Here is a 19,232-nt window from a genome sequence, read left to right as displayed (position 1 = left end):
ATTGTGTTGTTTAAGTGTTCCCTTTATTTTTTTGAGCAGTGTATGATTGAACATTAAGAACACCAGCTCGTTCCATGACATCAAATCAAATCAAATGTATTTATAAAGCCTTTTTACATCAGCAGATGTCACAAAGTGCTTATACAGAAACCCAGCCTAAAACCCAAAACAGCAAGCAATGCAGATGTAGAAGCACGGTGGCTAGGAAAAACTACTTAGAAAGGCAGGAACCTAGGAAGAAACCTAGAGAGGAACCAGGCTCTGAGGGGAGGCCAGTCCTCTTCTGGCTGTGCAAGGTGGAGATTATAAGAGTACATGGCCATTAAGGTCAGATCGTTCTTCAAGATGTTCAAATGTTCATAGATGACCAGCAGGGTCAAATAATAATCACAGTGGTTGTAGAGGGTGCAACAGGTCAGCACGTCAGGAGTACATTTCAGTTGGCTTTTCATAGCCGAGCATTCAGAGGTCGAGACAGCAGATGCGGTAGAGAGAGAGAAAGAAAGAAAGAGGGAGGGGGAGAGAGAGAGAGAGAGAGAGAGAGAGAGAGAGAGAGAGTGGGTCGAAAACAGCAGGTCCGGGACAAGGTAGCACGTCCGGAGGGGAGAGAAGGAACAGAGCCTCCTGCTTCCATTGTACGGCAATCAGATGGCGTTCCCCACAGCGTCTTGCCATGGTGAGACGGAACAGAGCCTCCCGCTTCCACCATACAGCCATCACATGGCCTTCCCCACAACAGAGCCTCCCGCTTCCACCGTATGGCCATCACATGGCCTTCCCCACACGTGTCTTGCCACGCTGAGACGGAACAGATCCTCCCGCTCCGCCAGGCAGCCATCACACGGCCTTCCTCAGATGTGCCTCGCCCACCCCAGGATGGGGCTGAGCCACCCACACACGCCCATCTTCTCTCACACGCAGTGTCTCCACGCAGCGATGACCAGTGGTGACTCGGACTTGGACCAGTAGGGACCTCATTGTCAGAAAGTCTCTCTTGCATAAGGGCAGGTGGGCCAGCACAACCTCGGCTTATGCCTGGGGGCTGATCCTGCTGGGAGGCCAGCTACCAACCCCGATCACTGACCGGGGTCTGGCCTCCCCATCGACTCACCCTCCAGGCATCCTGCACAATGGCGGGTCAGCTCTACCCCTTCCTGCATGTTCATCAGATCCATGTTCACACAACCTTGGCTTACAGCCGGGGGTTGGCTCTGCCAGCAGGCTCAGCACAACCTTAGTCCATGACTGGGGGCTGATCCTGCTGGGAGGCCAGCTACCAACCCCGATCCCTGACCGGGTTCTGGCATCCCAGTCCACCGTCCATGCCAAAACCCTCTTACCATACTCCATCAACTACAACCCCTTCCGACATGTTCGTCAGATGGAGAGAAGCTGAACTCGTGAACACACTGTATAAAGATACAGACTATACCCAGTCTGAGTGGGAGTGTTGTACTTACCCGAATACTGATATAGTCATCTAAAAGCTCTGAAGGCAGCATGTTGACATTGAAGAAGAAAATCTGTGGAGAGGGTTTATAAATATGTTGATATATACAGTATTTTCATTGTTTATTTATGTACATAGTAGAGAGTTAGGCATAACCATTACCATTTTACATAGCTTTCTATACTCTTGATTTTGAAGGAACTTCATACAGACATACTGTAGCAATTGTATAGTAATTGACTAGGAAAGGTTGAGAAAATGTATGTGAGAGGTCAAGGGTGATAGATAATGTATCTAACTGAGGATTCCGCTTTAGATTTACTCAAACATATCACTGTTGCAGAGAGAGAAGAAGATCAGAATAAAACTCACTGAAGAAGAAGAAGAAGAAGGAGGAGGAGTGCATTGAGAGAGGGATCAGCAGGACAAGACAAAAGAGGAGCAGGAGTCAAATAGACAAGCGTTTAAAGGGGTGAAAAAGCCAATCAATCAAAAGATGAAATACTGAAATGAAGATTCTCTTCAGTGCAATCAGAGAAGTGAAACTTTGCCTTAGTGGTTTTGATTTTGGAGTGTAAGGGCAGTTTAAAACCATAGATTTATGAAGAGATTACCTCATCAAAGAAGGGGTTGTTGCCTCGTCTGATCCTGGTTCTGTGGGTTTGTCCGCACACATTCACTTTGACGACCGGTTTGATGTTGTTGCCTGGCAACTGTCGGCCCTCGATAACTCGAACACGAATCTGGTCATTGAAGACAACAGTGTGACAGTTTAACCAACACGGAGCGACTTCAACAAACACAAAAATCCTTAATTAGGCCTTTCATTCATTTAATTTGTCAATAATATGAGAGGTCAAAGAGGACCCGCAGGCGCTGTTCTACTACAAAATGCATATCTACTTCCTTTTTTCCTTCCTTCCTTGAGGCAATTACTGATCTGTTAGTGATTGGATTGATGAATGCATTGTTATCATATTGCTGTCACCTCTCATACCTATACAGATTAGTGATTACCTCAAGTAAGATAGAATGGGATGAAGGACGCATTTCATAAGTATTTAAACAGGGCCCCATACTACCATCCAGGGCTGCATCTCAATAGTCCTTTCCTATTCTCCTCTCCCACTGATCTGAAAGAACTGGAGGGTGAAAGCCACCATCCACCATACTGCTTTCATCTGTCCTTTGGTTTCAGATCAGCGCAAATGAAGGAAAGAGAGATGAGGAGAGGAGGATACTTAAAACTTTTGACATGCACTTCATGTGGTAGCTATGTACTCTACCTGGAAGTCCTGGGGCTTGTTGGCTAGGGCCCGGTGTCTCTTGCGGCTGGTCCGGACAGGCCTCTGGTTGGGGTTACCAGGCTGGCCAGGTGTGGGTGGAGCTCCAGGGGTCCCCACCTGACCCGCGAGGGATACCTCCTCCCCATCCTCCCCTTCCTCCCCCCCACCTGGGAAGCCAGAACGCGCACACACACAAGCACACAAGCACACAAGCACACACACACACACACACACACACACACACACACACACACACACACACAGACACACACACACAGACACACACACACAGACACACACATACACACACACAGACACACACACAAACACATCATACTTTCCTTTCACATCCCCTTTCTTTCTCAATGTGAAAACCAAGCCTATTGCTTGGAAGCATTTAAACACAGGATGACACACTATTCTCTACCGACAGGTGACTTGTGTTCAGCACATTGTCTGCTGAGAGTACTTGTGTCATGTGTGTATTTAAAAAATATATATATACTGCATATATTATTTTCCATACCCTATCATCCCTACCCTGATTGGAGTAAATTAACAGACAACAATACTTCTACTGCTACTTACAGCTATTTTCGCTCACATCTACGGTACCTGTAGTTAAAGAATTAGACATACAGGTATATTGCTAATTTCCTCTTTCTTCAAGTGCTGGATTTTCACCCACAGCGGCCAATCCACCATCCAATCTGAACTCCAACCTTCCGATGTCCACAGATTAACCCATCTTTCCCAATATAATGCCATTTTGCTATTTCCTTTTGCATCCAATTTACTATGATGTTTTACGAGGGTCCTGAACCTCCCTATTTGTAACATTTCTACCAATATAGCCCTAAAAATAAATACTTTACCCAGGAGTAAAATTATATTTCCCATTGACTGATCATGTTTTTTCAGATCACCTAACAATACAGTTTGCAGGTCCATCTGTAACCTGATATTATGACTTAACAACCATTCCTGGAACTGACTCCAAAAGCGAGCAACAGATGGAATATACCAGAAAATATGTTCTATTGATTCTGTTGCCTTGTGGCAGAGTCTGCAAAAGGCTGTGTGTGTTGTTTGTCTTGTTAATTTGTATCCACCATTTCCATAAACAGCAGGCAGCCTTTCACAGGTGTAATGAACACAGACAAGCCAGTACTACTCCAATACTTCCTACCAACCAAAGCCTAAAACCACAACATGATTCCACCTCACTAGCCTGGTTACCTGGGTTGTATTCATTAGAGACCTAATGGCGATAAATAAAACTCTGAAACAGGTAGGGACTACCTGGACTTGTCCAATAAGAAATGCAAGCTTTTGTTTTCAGTTTTCAAATGTTTCCTGTTGTGTGCCCTAATGAACACAACCCTGGCTACCAGATCTGTTTGTACTTTAGTCAACTGTTTATTACATGATATTGAACAATAGAGGAGTTGGCTAACACACAAACAAATCTGGGAATCAGGCTACCACTGCAATACCAAACCCAAACATACCACTGAGATAGCTGCATACTTTTCCAAAACTACGTGTAAGAGTTGATTTACATTATTAGCATGTCAAAGGCATTGGAACTGATCTCAAGAGAGAAGGAGACCATTTGCTTAACCAACACAAAGAGATGATGTGCCACATATTTGTTATGTTAAACTGACCTGTGTCCCCATACGACTGGTCTTCATCAGTTTGATTGTTAAGGTTAGGAGTGGTGTTAGCTGGCGGCTCATACACTATCATCAAATTAATGGTCGCCTAAAAAACAGATGGGATTTAATGTCAAAATTCTCCTTCAACACAATGTATCACACTTGCAAATACTTACAGTATTGTCAACTTTAATTGCCATAAATGGTCAATACGTTTTAACCTAGTTATGATATTGTAGCGAATGCGTGGGGTAGTTCCGACCGGGACTCGGACCTGAGTCCAGCAACTATCAACCCAACACCTTAGCAGTTACACCAAGAGACCAGAAACTCTTGACGATGTCGCTAGGTGTTGGGTTAAGGTCGCTACTCGCTACACTAGCCCCTCCCTTCAGGAGAGCATGTCCCCAAGCTTCTTTATTCCAAGTCCTTCATGTGTACACGCCTCTCCGATGACCTTATGGGTGCCATCCCACTTCTTACATCAATGTAGGGAATTTGTGTGATAGTTCTGACCGGGACTTGAACCTGGGTCCAGCGACTTTCAACCCAACACCTTAGCCATTAAGCCAAAAGCACCGAACCTCTTGATAATGTCACTACAATAAAGTGTATTATTGGTTACCCTTCATATTTACATTTAAGAATAAGCCAATTGTAAACGCTTATACATGTTTATAAATCTTGTTCATTCTTGAAGCTGTTAATTCTTAGTAACGCAAGTGTGTAGCCATAGAGAAACTCACCCCAGTATCCTGTTTCTTCTCATTGACCAGGGACAGGTTCTTTGCTGGGAAGGACTTGGTGTGACCATGAGCCAGGTCTTGTAGAGAGATCTTAGCTGAGCCAATAAATCTGGAAATAAGGTAAAAAGAAATGAGAACCTATTGTTTTTATGTGATATGAATCTTTCTTGTGGAAACACGTACAGTGACATAATAATATCATACCCAGATCACTTAAACAAATGTATATATTATGCTTGATAGTCTACTGCATAAAGGGGTGTAGATTTCCTCTGTTGTTTGCGTGCAATGATGTATGTCATTTTATACAGTACCAGTCAAAAGTTTTCGAACACCTACTCGTTCAAGGGTTTTTCTTTATTTTTAATATTTTCTACATTGTAGAATAATAGTGAAGACATCAAAATGATGAAATAACACATATGGAATGATGTAGTAACCAAAAAAGTGTTAAACAAATCAAAATATGTTATATTTGAGATTCTTAAAATAGCCACCCTTTGCCTTGATGACAGCTTTGCACACTCTTGGCATTCTCTCAACCAGCTTCATGAGGTAGTCACCTGGAATGCATTTCAATTAACAGGTGTGCCTTTGTAAAAGTTAATTTGTGGAATTTCTTTCCTTCTTATTGCGTTTGAGCCAATCAGTTGTGTTGTGACAAGGTAGGGGTGGTATACAGAAGATAGCCCTATTTGGTAAAAGACCAAGTCCATATTATGGCAAGAACAGCTCAAATAAGCAAAGAGAAACGACAGTCCATCATTACTTGAAGACATGAAGGTCAGTCAATACGGAACATTTCAAGAACTTTGAAAGTTTCTTCAAGTGCAGTCGCAAAAACCATCAAGCGCTATGATGAAACTGGCTCTCATGAGGACCGCCACAGGAATGGAAGACCCAGAGTTACCTCTGCTGCAGAGGATAAGTTCATTAGAGTTACCAGCCTCAGAAATTGCAGCATAAATAAATGCTTCACAGAGTTCAAGTCACAGACACATCTCAACATCAACTGTTCAGAGGGGACTGTGTGAATCAGGCCTTCATGGTCGAATTGCTACAAAGAAACCACTACTAAAGGACACCAATAAGAAGATGAGACCTGCTTGGGCCAAGAAACACAAGCAATGCACATTAGACCGGTGGAAATGTGTCCTTTGGTCTGGAGTCCAAATTGGAGATTTTTGGTTCAAACCGCCATGGCTTTGTGAGACGCAGTGTTGGTGAATGGATGATCTCCGCATGTGTAGTTCCCACTGTAAAGCATGGAGGAGGAGGTGTTATGGTGCTTTGCTGGTGACACTGTCTGTGATGTATTTAGAATTCAAGGCACACTTAAGCAGCATGGCTACCACAGCATTCTACAGCGATACGCCATCCCATCTGGTTTGGGCTTAGTGGGACTATCATTTGTTTTTCAACAGGACAATGACCCAACACACCTCCAGGCTGTGTAAGGGCTATTTGACCAAGAAGGAGAGTGATGGAGTGCTGCATCAGATGACCTGGCCTCCACAATCCCCTGACCTAAACCCAATTTAGATGGTTTAGGATGAGTGGTGGTAATATAATAATATATAATATGCCATTTAGCAGACGCTTTTATCCAAAGCGACTTACAGTCATGCGTGCATACAGTGTGGTGGTCGGGGATCGAACCCACACCTTGGCGTTACAAGCGCCGTGCTCTACCAGCTGAGCTACAGAGGACCTGTAGCTCAGCTGGTAGAGCACGGCGCTTGTAACGCCAAGGTAGTGGGTTCGATCCCCGGGACCACCCATACACAAAAAAATGTATGCACGCATGACTGTAAGTCGCTTTGGATAAAAGCGTCTGCTAAATGGCATATTATGCGTGGGATGGCAGAGTGAAGGAAAAGCAGCCAACAAGTGCTCAGCATATGTGGTAACTCCTTCAAGACTGTTGGAAAAGCATTCCAGGTGAAGCTGGTTGAGAGAATGCCAAGAGTGTGCAAAGCTGTCATCAAGGCAAAGGGTGGCTATTTGAAGAATCTAAAATATATTTTGATTTGTTTAACACTTTTTTGGGTACTACATTATTTCATATGTTTTATTTCATAGTTTTGATGTCTTCACTACTATTCTACAATGTAGAAAATAGTAAAAATAAAGAAAACCCCTTGAATGAGTAGGTGTGTCCAAACTTTTTACTGGTACTGAATGTATGAATATATATATATTTTTACTTATCACAGGCAGTATCCAGTTCTCATTTTAACTTATTTCAGAATTGACAAACCTAGCAACAAGCCCTATAGAGCAGTTATATTTGCCACACAGATCTGACGAAAGTCCCTTTTGGAGGAACTGAGGATTTACTAGGAAGGTACCAGGAGTTCTTTATTACGCAATCAACCATGATTAAGAATCACGTTGCATTGCTCAATACCAGTTATTCCCGTTATGTATACATAGCCATCACTGTGCCATGCAGCCACAATTTACAGAAGTGTGTTTATGTCAACATATTGTTGATACCATTGAGGCACTTTGGTTGTACTGGACTGGAGGGACTCAAGAAAAACAAAGTGATAGGATGGTAGCGAGAAGACAACTTTCTGTAACTGAGTGATCTTAGTAAGCTGTCAAACAGCAGCCTAGCTTAGTTTATTTTGGCAATCATTAGGGAAAAATGTAATCTGTGCTCTGTAGTGAGGAACAACAGTCACTCCCATAGACGAGGGCAAAGAATCATGAAAGACAGGATGAGGAAAGACTAACCGCTGGGAGCAATTAGCATCTACCACAGGCATGCCTGTAGTCTGGCCTTGTGTACCAGGCTGAGGTGAGGAATTCAGCCGAGGCTGCTCCTCCTCCTTGCTCGGGCAGGCTTCGGCGTTCGTCGTCACTGGAGTACTAGCTGCCACCGATCTATGTTTCTGTGTTCTACTTGTTTTGTCTTTATTGCACACACCTGGTTCCAATGTACGTTAATTTGTTTCCCTATTTTACCCTCTGGTTCTCTCATGGTGTTGTGCGTGATTGTTCGTTGTCTTGTTGTCATTTGCTTTGTGAGTCTGTATTTTCTTCCCTGCGTGGAGGATATGTTTATTTACTTGTGATAAGTAAAGTACGTCGTTGACCAAGTTCTGTGTCCTGCGCTTGACTCCGTCCTACTGCTACACACTGATGCATGACAGAGAGAGAGAGAGAGAGAGAGAGAGAGAGAGAGAGAGAGAGAGAGAGAGAGAGAGAGAGCAGGCAGAGTCTAGAGTAGGAGAAGAGCTCCTGAGTTCTTCTGCAAAAGATAGAATTAGAGTTTGATAAATTTCGCAAGGATACTAACCTCAACTTCAAAACCTTTAATCCAAATCAAAATTCCTTACCTAAAACCTTGATTTTGGACTAAATTACCTGAATGGACTATTACTACCAAGGACTATCAAGAAAAAACTTCTAACAAACCAAAACCTGTAGAGGAAACACAGCGGAGCTGTCACGATCGTCGTAGGAAGTAGACCAAGGCGCAGCGTGATGAACGAACATGTTTATTTATCATTAGCGATAAACACGGACAGTAAACAAAACAACAAACGACTCGTGAAGTCCACGGTACAAAACCAACTGGAACAAGAACCCACAAACACAAAGGGAAAAACAGACAGTTTAAATATGGCTCCCAATCAGAGACAACCAGCCACAGCTGACACTCGTTGCCTCTGATTGGGAGTCACTCTAGCCAACATAGAAATAAACAAACCAGAACTCCCAACATAGAAATACACCACATAGAATGAACACACCCTGGCTCAACATATAGAGTCCCAGAACCAGGGTGTGGCAGTACCCCCCCCTAAAAGGGACTGCGACCGCGCCTCAACTAGAGCAAAACAGGGGAGGGCTGGGTGGGCATTCCTCCTCGGCGGCGGTTCTGGCTCCGGGCTTTCCCACCACCCTCCAATAATCCCCCCATAGCGCCCCTGGTCCGGTCTGGCCCCGCTGGCTGGAGCTGAACTGGACGTAGCAGGAGCGGTTAGCTTCAGCTCCGTTGTGGAGCAGTTGAGCGGTACCTGATTAGGCACCGATGACCCAGGCACGGGTTGTGCCGGACTGACGATGCGCACCCCTGGCTTGGTGCGTGGAGCAGCAACGGGCCGGACCGGGCTGACGATATGCACCCCTGGCTTGGTGCGTGGAGCAGGAACGGACCGGACTGGGCTGACGATGCGCACCCCTGGCTTGGTGCGTGGAGCCGGAACGGGCCTCACCGGACTGACGACTCGCACCCCTGGCTTGGTGCGTGGAGCAGCAACGGGCCGGACCGGGCTGACGATGCGCACCCCTGGCTTGGTGCGTGGAGCCGGAACGGGCTTTACCGGGCTGACGACTCGCACCCCTGGCTTGGTGCGTGGAGCAGCAACGGGCTTTACCAGGCTGACGACTCGCACCCCTGGCTTGGTGCGAGTAGCAGGAACGGGCTGGACCAGGCTGACGCACTGCACCCCTGGCTTGGTGCGAGTGGCAGGAACAGGCTGGACCAGGCTGACGACTCGCACCCCTGGCTTGGTGCGAGTGGCAGGAACAGGCCGGGCCGGGCTGGCGACGTGCACCGTAGCTTTGGTGCGAGTGGCAGGAACAGGCCGGGCCGGGCTGGCGACACACATCGTAGACTTGGTGCGAGTGGCAGGAACAGGCTGGGCTGGGCTGGCGACGCGCACCGTAGGCTTGGTGCGAGTGGCAGGAACAGGCCGGACCGGGCTGGCGACGCACACCGTAGGCTTGGTGCGAGAGGCAGGAACAGGCCGGGCCGGGCTGGCGATGCGCACCATAGGCTTGGTGCGAGGAGCAGGAACAGGCCGGACCGGGCTGTGGAGACGGATAGGAGACCTGGAGTGAAGAGCGGCCACAACCCGTCCTGGCTGAATGCCTACCTTCACACACTCGGTGTGAGGCATCCGCACAGGACGCACAGGGCTGTGTACCCGTACTGGCATAACAGCACGTGACACTGGCGCAGGATATCCGGGACCGTGGAGAGGCATTGGAGACCACGAGCGTTGAGCCGGCACACTCCGTCCTGGCTGCATACCCACCTTCGCACGACACGTGCGGGGTGCTCGCACAGGACGTACAGGACTATGCCGGACCACTCGTGGCACAGAACGCCGCTCCGCATACCGCGGAACCTGCCCAGTCCCATGCTGCCATGCCTGAGTACGGGAAGTTGGTTCCGCTCTCCATCCAGGCTCCGCCAACCTGCCTTCTGGCCCCCCAAACCCGGTGGCCTCCTCTCCAAATCGCCCTGTGGCAGCCTCCTGCTGCCCAGCCGCCCATGCCGTGTGCCCCCCCTAAAAATTTTTTGGGGTTGCCTCTCGTCCGTCCGACGATGACACTGCTGATGCCGCTGCTCCTCTCTCGCCAGGGCCTTAATCCTAGCCCATGGCCCTTTGCCCCCGAGCATGTCCTCCCAGGACCACGATTTGCCCACCTGGGCCATCGCCAACCTCTCCATCTCCTTTCCCGGCGCTTCCTCCCATGTCCAGTCTGCCTGCTCCTGGACACGCTGCTTGGTCCTTGTATGGTGGGTTCTTCTGTCACGATCGTCGTAGGAAGTAGACCAAGGCGCAGCGTGATGAACGAACATGTTTATTTATCATTAGCGATAAACACGGACAGTAAACAAAACAACAAACGACTCGTGAAGTCCACGGTACAAAACACAAAACCAACTGGAACAAGAACCCACAAACACAAAGGGAAAAACAGACAGTTTAAATATGGCTCCCAATCAGAGACAACCAGCCACAGCTGACACTCGTTGCCTCTGATTGGGAGTCACTCTAGCCAACATAGAAATAAACAAACCAGAACTCCCAACATAGAAATACACCACATAGAATGAACACACCCTGGCTCAACATATAGAGTCCCAGAACCAGGGTGTGACAGGAACCTGGAAATAAGCTACTTCTGAAGCCAAAAAGTAAAAGACAGTAATCTCCAGGTCATTTTGTTATATAAAGCTAAGTAAATAAGTATACTAAGCAACCAAGCTGCTAGGACACAACAGACCTGGCTGCAACTTCAATCAGCACTGAAGCGTGAAGTCAGATGTGTGAAAACTCTTGAGCCCATGGCAGGCTCCCATGGCTTATCCCTGTGCAGAGGTCATTACAATACAGTACCCCATGAATATTAAAAATAACACTGCACGGAATAAGTACAAAAAAAGCTCCTCAAGGACAATCCAGAGACACTATTTGCTGACTGCTACAAAGAGGGGAACGTAAGCAACTTAATTTTCCATACAGACCATCCCCTGGCATGGCACAGTGCTGTAAGAGCACACTACCCCTATGTCAAGAGAGAGGGTATTGGCCCAGGGTGGAAACTCAGAATACTAGTCATTGAGGAAATTGAAACAACCTCTGTCAACGTGTACTAGTCTGGGACCGTAATGGTGCAGGGCATCCTCATGCAGTTCCAGCAGGACTTTTACGGGATCAAAGAGAGAGCACAGCAGGAAAAGCTCTCTCTCTGTGACGATTCCCCCATCCTGAGTGAGTCTGATCACACCTCTTCAAACTGTCCTGCAGACGAGGATAGTCAACCCCCAGCACTGAACACACCCAGGTCCCACAACTTTTTTTATTTATTTTTATTTCACCTTTATTTAACCAGGTAAGCCATTTACAACTGCGACCTGGCCAAGATAAAGCAAAGCAGTGCGATAAAAACAACAACAACACAGAGTTACATATGGAATAAACAAAACGTACAGTCAATAACACAATAGAAAGTCTATATACAGTGTGTGCAAATGTAGTAAGTTATGGAGGTAAGGCAATAAATAGGCCATAGTGCAAAATAATTACAATGTAGTATTAACACTGGAGTGATAGATGTGCAGAAGATGATGTGCAAATAGAGATACTGAGGTGCAAATGAGCAAAATAATGCTCATTTAAAGCAATTCACATATGGTGTCCAGGGCACAACTGGGGGCTGAGGGGGGTAGGAGGAATAACTCAAACTTGGAGAGGAGGCTTCTGATGTTAACATGCAAGAAACCAAGGCTTTTACGGTTACAGAAGTCAACAAATGATAGCGCCTGGGGGGTAGGAGTGATACTGGGGGCTACAGGGCCTGGGTTAACCTCTACATCACCAGAGGAACAGAGGAGGAATATAATAAGGATACGGCTAAAGGCTTTAAGAACTGGTCTTCTAGTGCGTTGGGTACAGAGAATAAAAGGGGCAGATTTCCGGGCGTTGTAGAATAGATTCAGGGCATTATGTACAGACAAGGATATGGAAGGATATGAGTACAGTGGAGGTACACCTAAGCATTGGGTAACTATGAAAGAGATAGCATCACTGGAGGTACCGATTGAGCCGGTCTCTGCGTGTATGGGTGTGGGACAAAGGAGCTCTCTGAGACTGGTTGAGCGGAACTTGGGGCTCTATAGTGAAATTGTATAATAAGAACTAACCCAAAAAGCAATAGGCTAGGCATATTGACATGGGAGAGAGGCATAACGCAATCACAGGTGTTATTCGAGAGGGCTAAGACAACAACTGGTAATGGCGACAAAAGTTTGGGCTGAGGCTAAACAGATAAACAGGATGGGGTACCATGTAAAGGAACAGTCCAGCAGGCATTAGCTGTGTAGCTGAGTGATCATAAGGTCCAGTGAACAGCACTAAGTAAGTCCGGGAGCAGTTCGTAGGCTGCTACAGCACAGGCGAGCAGGAGGCACGGCTGTTGATTGCGCTTGCTAGCGGGCCGGGGCTAGCAGATGGATCTTCGTGGTTGTCGCAACGGGAAGCCTGTTGAAACCACATCAGACGATTATGCCGGCAGACCAGTCGTGATGGATCGGCGGGGCTCCATGTCGACACTAGGAGGTCCCGTCCGGTTTACAGAGAGGTAGATAGCCGGGAGATGGGCCTGGCTCGAGGCTAGCTCAAGGCTAACTGGTACGTTGGGACAGTGGTGATTAGCCAACAACAGCCATTCGGTTGCAGCTAGCTAGTTGCGATGGTCCGCTGTTAAGGTCCAGTGATTCAGTGATTCCGGCAGAAAATCCGATATGCTCTGGGTCGATAGCACGCTGTGCAGACTGGCCGATAATTGTCCAGGCTAGAGCTGGCTGGTAGGTAGTGCAGGCCACGGACATTGGTGAAGACCGCTAACGGTGGCTAATAGCAAGTAGCTAGTTAGCTGGCTAGCTGGCTAGTTTCAGCCATAGGTTCTTGATAAAAATAAAGAAATAATAGAATCCGTTCCACATTGGGTGAGGTGGGTTGCAGGAAAGTATATTTAGTTAAAGGATGGAAAGTGAGATAGAGAAATATATACTGTGATGTCACGAGAGGCTACACAGCTTTCAGCGGGATTGCTCAAGTAGTGCAAGGAGACCAGGTTCAATCAAAACAAGGATTTTATTAAAGGTCTTGGGAAACTAACGAAAGTATAACACAATTCTGTTCTCTTGTGGCTCTTTAAGGGTTAACAGTTCAGGGATGTCTCTTCCACATCCAAAATCATAACTCTCACTCGCTCAAATAACTTTTCCCCAGTCTTACTGTATTCCACGTTGCAGCTAGTGGCCAACCCAGCAAAACGTCCTTCCAAATGTCCCACACGTATTTCCACAGGTGCATATATCCAAAGGTGAGTATTTCCCAAAGGTAAGTATCTCCAAATCCTTATATTCCTCATGGAAGTGGACGTGCAGCACTCTTGTCCTCCAGAGCCCAGGTTGGAGACCGTGTCTCTTCACCCCCACCCACTCCCTCAGTGTGTCTCTTCCCTTCCACAAACTTTCAGCTCATCAGCTCCTGATTTGTTTCAGCTGCGTGGGAAGATTGGCCATAGAGGGGTGGAGTTCCCGACCATACCAGCAGATGGAGCCATAGCTGTCTGGGTTTGCAGCCACCTCAGGGGGATGTAACGTCCCTCCAGGACACAGCCTCTCGTGACATCACACATCCCCCTCCCTCGGGACCGACGTCCTCGCCGGGGTAACGGCAGTGAAGAAGGCATCACGCCGGGAGAGGGCGTCCCGCATTGCCGTGGTGCTTCCCAGACTGCTCTCTCTTCAACTCCTCCAACTCTAGGACCAGGGACTCAGCCTCCTGTTGTCTCTCCTTGAGTTTCTTACTGAACGCATCAGCCTTGGTTTTAGCAGAGTTTAGCTTCTGTTGAGCAGCTTTCAGTTCCTTCTCTCTCTCTGCCTCCGCATTCTTCATCTTGTTCTCCAACACCTTGTACTTCTCCTCTGCCTTCTTCTGGACCTCCTTACTACTGCGCAGGGTCTCCTCACACTCCTCGATGGTCCTGCGCAGCCTCTCCAGCTCCTCCTGTTGCTTAGGGAAGGAGCTCTGTTGGAGTTTAGCCTGGAGGATATCTAACTCTTCTGTCTTCATGTCTAACTGTTGCTTTTAACAAACGATACCTCTCAGCGGTCCCCTTCAGACCAGACAGTTCTTTGTCCAGATTCTGTAGCTCCGTCTCTGTGTCGGTCTGGGCACCTGCCATCCCTATCAGAGCCCGGGCGGGAGTGAGTAACTCGGAGGATTGCACCGGAGCCTTCCCAGGATGAGTCTTGCCTCTCCGTTTCCGGTACTCGGGTTATCCTCTCCTGAGACTCTCTCCAGAGTGGGTAAAAGGCTGGGCAGTCTCGTCCAATTAGGACAGGGACGGGGAGGGAATCAACCACCCCCGCCGTCGTGTGTATGGTTCCCCGTGTGCTGGTCATTGTAAGTTCAGTAATGGGGTATTCTCTGGTGTCCCCATGGACACAGGGAAACTGGGAGGACTTTCCCGGGGTCAGACACGTTGGGCCCACCAAATCCTTACGCACCAGGGTGGCCCGGCTACCAGAATCCAGTAAGGCCTCCACATCATGGTGATTCACAGTTACCGGGCAGGTGGGGGGGTCGATCTGGGCCGCCATCTACGACTCCCAAGAGCGAGGCAAAACGGTGTGTGGGTGCTGAGCTGGAGGACTCCGCAGTGGGCATAGGTTCATCGGCTGGTTTCCCACACTGCCAGGAGATATGTCCCATCTCCCCACACCGGTAACACTGTCGAGTTTCCCCCTCCTGGTGTACTCTTCTTGGACCCGCCTGGTTTCTGGCTCCCCCTGGAGCCGGGATAAGTCCTGACGTGGCTGGGTTCGAGACCTTGGGGTCCTTTGGACGGGTTCTTCCCATTTGTGGTGGGGCCGCCCTCCTGGGGTCTTTTTCGGGGAAGCATTCAGCATCTCCGCTGTGGCCTGGTACTTTTCCACAGCTTCCACGGTCAGATCAGCCGTGGTCAAGGCCTGTTGACTGATGAACCGTTTTTGCCTCATAAGGCAGGGCGCGTAGGTAACGATCCACCACAACGGCCTCCACCACCGCCGCTGCTGTATTCCTCTGCGGATCCAGCCATTTCCTTGCGATTCGGACAAGTTCATGCATCTGCGCCCCGAGGAGGTTGGTCTGGTTGGAAGGTCCAGCTGTGAAAGCGCTGGGCCATACCAAACTTTGTGAGTCCATATCTGCTGAGGATCTCAGACTTCAGGGCATCATAGTCAGTAACCTGGTCAGGGCCCAGGTCCCGGACAGCATTCAGCGCTTCCCGGTTAGAAAGGGGGCTAACAGACCAACCCACTGTTGCTTGGGCCAGGCTTCCCTAGTGGCCGTGGCCTCAAATGCATGCAGGTATGCCTCAATGTCATCGGTAGCTCCCATCTTAGATATAAAGTCACTTGCCTTTATTGGGCGGGTATTTTGGACAACCCTCTGTCTCTGCAACTGCAATTCCTCTGCCTTCAGAAGGTTGGCTTTCTTTTGCTCCTCCAAGAGAGCCACGTTTGCTTGCATCTGGGCTTGCTGGCCAGCAACAAGGGCTTTCAATATGTCCTCCATTTCCGTCGGCAGGGGAGCCTACGGCCAACTTGGAAAACTGGGTGATCAAACCTTCGGTATCCTCCTCTGACATGCACTATTAACGCTTGAGCTTGCCTGTATTCTCCACCATCTGTGATGTCACGAGAGGCTACACAGCTTTCAGCGGGATTGCTCAAGTAGTGCAAGGAGACCAGGTTCAATCAAAACAAGGATTTTATTAAAGGTCTTGGGAAACTAACGAAAGTATAACATAATTCTGTTCTCTTGTGGCTCTTTAGGGTTAACAGTTCAGGGATGTCTCTTCCACATCCAAAATCATAACTCTCACTCGCTCAAATAACTTTTCCCCAGTCTTACTGTATTCCACGTTGCAGCTAGTGGCCAACCCAGCAAAACGTCCTTCCAAATGTCCCACACGTATTTCCACAGGTGCATATATCCAAAGGTGAGTATTTCCCAAAGGTAAGTATCTCCAAATCCTTATATTCCTCATGGAAGTGGACGTGGCACTCTTGTCCTCCAGAGCCCAGGTTGGAGACCGTGTCTCTTCACCCCCACCCACTCCCTCAGTGTGTCTCTTCCCTTCCACAAACCTTCAGCTCATCAGCTCCTGATTTGTTTCAGCTGCGTGGGAAGATTGGCCATAGAGGGGTGGAGTTCCCGACCATACCAGCAGATGGAGCCATAGCTGTCTGGGTTTGCAGCCACCTCAGGGGGATGTAACGTCCCTCCAGGACACAGCCTCTCGTGACATCACAATACAAAAAAAGACACACACAAAAAAACAGGCTATTTACGCGAGGACACAACAGAATACACGACTGCACTGCTCCTCCATCATTGAGAGGGATAAATTCACAGAGCTGGAGAGAGACATGGTGGAGCTCAGAGCACACAATCCAGACAGAACAGACCCACAAAACAGACCATCACAACAACACCCCCCCAACAAGACCCGGGAGGCAGAAGGTGAAGATGGACGGCTGTCTGAGAGAGTTGGCTGCTCTACGGACTGAGGTGAGAGATCTTAAAAAGGCACACATGGCACTGAAGGAAGGGGTGAGAAAGCTGAGGTGTGACAGAGAAGCCAGCAGAACAGCCCACCTCAAACCCAGACCACAACCTCAACACCACAATCGGACAGATAACACAGGACCCACCAACCCAACAGCCCCAAGCCCCTCCTAACAGCCCTCCTGTCAGCTCCCCCGATAGTTCTCCTGAAACCCCCCACATTCACTGAGGACACACAAAAGCCAGGGATTGTGCTCCTCATTGACTCAAATGGCAAATACATTCAAGAGGAAAAACTTTTTCCCAAACACAAAGTGGCTAAACTCTGGTGCCCAAAACACTAGGCATGCCCTGGAGCTGTTGTCAGAGGACAGACTAGGGTCCCCCAGCCACATCATAATTCACACGGGCACAAATGACCTTTCCCCAGCAGGAAAGGGTGGCCACAGCACTCAAGGGAGTGATTGAAAAAGCTTCTTCCACTTTCTCCAACACACAAGTGGTTATCTCCATCCTGCTACCTCAAAACCTAATGTCTACCTACCCCACCACTCCACCCTTGTCTTGAACAGCCTTTACGACCAAGTCCACCTCTACAAGGCAGCAATCCCAACTTTTGCCAGGACCCTGAAGGACGTCACCCTCAACCGTAGCCCCAGCACCTCACACAGGAGCAACAGAGCAACAGACACCCTGCCGAGACCAGTGAGACACCCTCCCAGACCTGCAAGACCCCCTCCCGAAGGACCTGCACTGAGAGAACCCACGCCAAGAAGCGAATTTCCAGGCCCAGGGACATGTACTAGACTGTGGCAACCTAAATGCCAGAACTGGACAAGAACCTGACACCCTCAGCACACAGGGGGACAAACACCTACCTGGAGGTGACAGCATTCCCTTCCCCATATGCCCCCCTAGACACAACTACGACAACATAACCAACAAAAACGGGTCACAACTCCTGCAGCTCTGTTGGATGCTGGGTATGTACATAGTCAATGGTAGGCTTCGAGGGGACTCCTACGGTAGGTACACCTATAGCTCATCTCTTGGCAGTAGTACTGTAGACTACTTGATCACTTTCCTCAACCCAGAGTCTCTAGAGCGTTCACAGTCAGTCCACTGACACCCCTATCAGATCACAGAAAAATCACACTCTACTTGAACGGAGCTATGCTCAATCATGAGGCATCAAAGCCAAAGGAACTGAATAATATTAAGAAATGCTATAGATGGAAGGAAAGTACTGTGGAAATCTACCAAAAAACAATTAGGCAACAACAAATTAAATCCCTTCTAGACAATTTCCTGGACAAAATGTTTCACTGTAATAGTGAAGGTGTAAACTTGGCAGTAGAAAACCTAAACAGTATATTTGACCTCTCAGCTTCCCTATCAAATCAAAAAAATTCAAGCAGACAACCTAAGAAAATTAACAACAATGACAAATGGTTTGATGAAGAATGCAAAAACCTAAGAAAGAAATTGAGAAACCTATCCAACCATAAACATAGAGACCCAGAAAAACTGAGCCTACACCACTACGGTGAATAACTAAAACAATACAGAAATACAGCACGTCAGAAATCAGCTCAATGTAATTGAAGAATCCATAGAATCTAACCACTTCTGGGAAAATTGGAAAACTCTAAACAAACAACAACACAAAGAGTTATCTATCTAAAACAGAGATGTATGGATACACCACTTCTCCAATCTTTTTGGCTCTATAACAAAGAACAAACAGCAAAAACATATATATGATCAAGTACAAATCTTAGAATCAACTATTAAAGACTACCAGAACCCACTGGATTCTCCAATTACATTGAATGAACTACAGGACAAAATACAAACCCCCAAAAAGGCCTGTGGGGTTAATTGAAATGATAAAATATACAGACCACAAATTCCAATTGGCTATACTTAAACTCTTTAAAATCATCCTCAGCTCTGGCATTTTTCACAAAATGGAACAAACACCAAATTGAGACTCTGCATGCAGAATTCTGCAAAAATATCCTCCATGTACAACGTAAAACACCAAATAATGCATGCAGAGCAGAATTAGGCCGATACCCGCTAATTATCAAAATCCAGAAAAGGAAGCGATTCCCAAACCTTCCATAACAAAGCCATCACCTACAGAGAAATGAACATGGAGAAGAGGCCCCTAAGCAAGCTGGTCCTTGGGCTCTGTTCACAAACACAAA

The 19,232-nt window shown here is 47.6% G+C and overlaps 1 protein-coding gene across 1 annotated transcript in view; it reads right to left on the bottom strand.

The window, feature by feature from the left end:
* Positions 1-19,232, bottom strand: part of LOC121551751 (myoferlin) — a 70,118-nt gene that overhangs the window by 42,715 nt on the left and 8,171 nt on the right. Inside the window, exons 4-8 of the mRNA XM_041864485.2 lie at positions 5,144-5,252; positions 4,365-4,503; positions 2,737-2,903; positions 2,065-2,193; positions 1,461-1,523 (exon numbers count right to left, since the gene is read on the bottom strand). Of these exons, the coding sequence (XP_041720419.2) occupies positions 1,461-1,523; positions 2,065-2,193; positions 2,737-2,903; positions 4,365-4,503; positions 5,144-5,252 (607 nt within the window). The remainder of the gene's footprint in view (positions 1-1,460; positions 1,524-2,064; positions 2,194-2,736; positions 2,904-4,364; positions 4,504-5,143; positions 5,253-19,232) is intronic.

This window comes from Coregonus clupeaformis, chromosome 35 (genome assembly GCF_020615455.1).
Source record: "Coregonus clupeaformis isolate EN_2021a chromosome 35, ASM2061545v1, whole genome shotgun sequence".
Lineage (NCBI taxonomy): Eukaryota > Metazoa > Chordata > Actinopteri > Salmoniformes > Salmonidae > Coregonus > Coregonus clupeaformis.
Note: the sequence above shows the minus strand (reverse complement) of the source record. Positions and strands in the feature narration are given on the sequence as shown.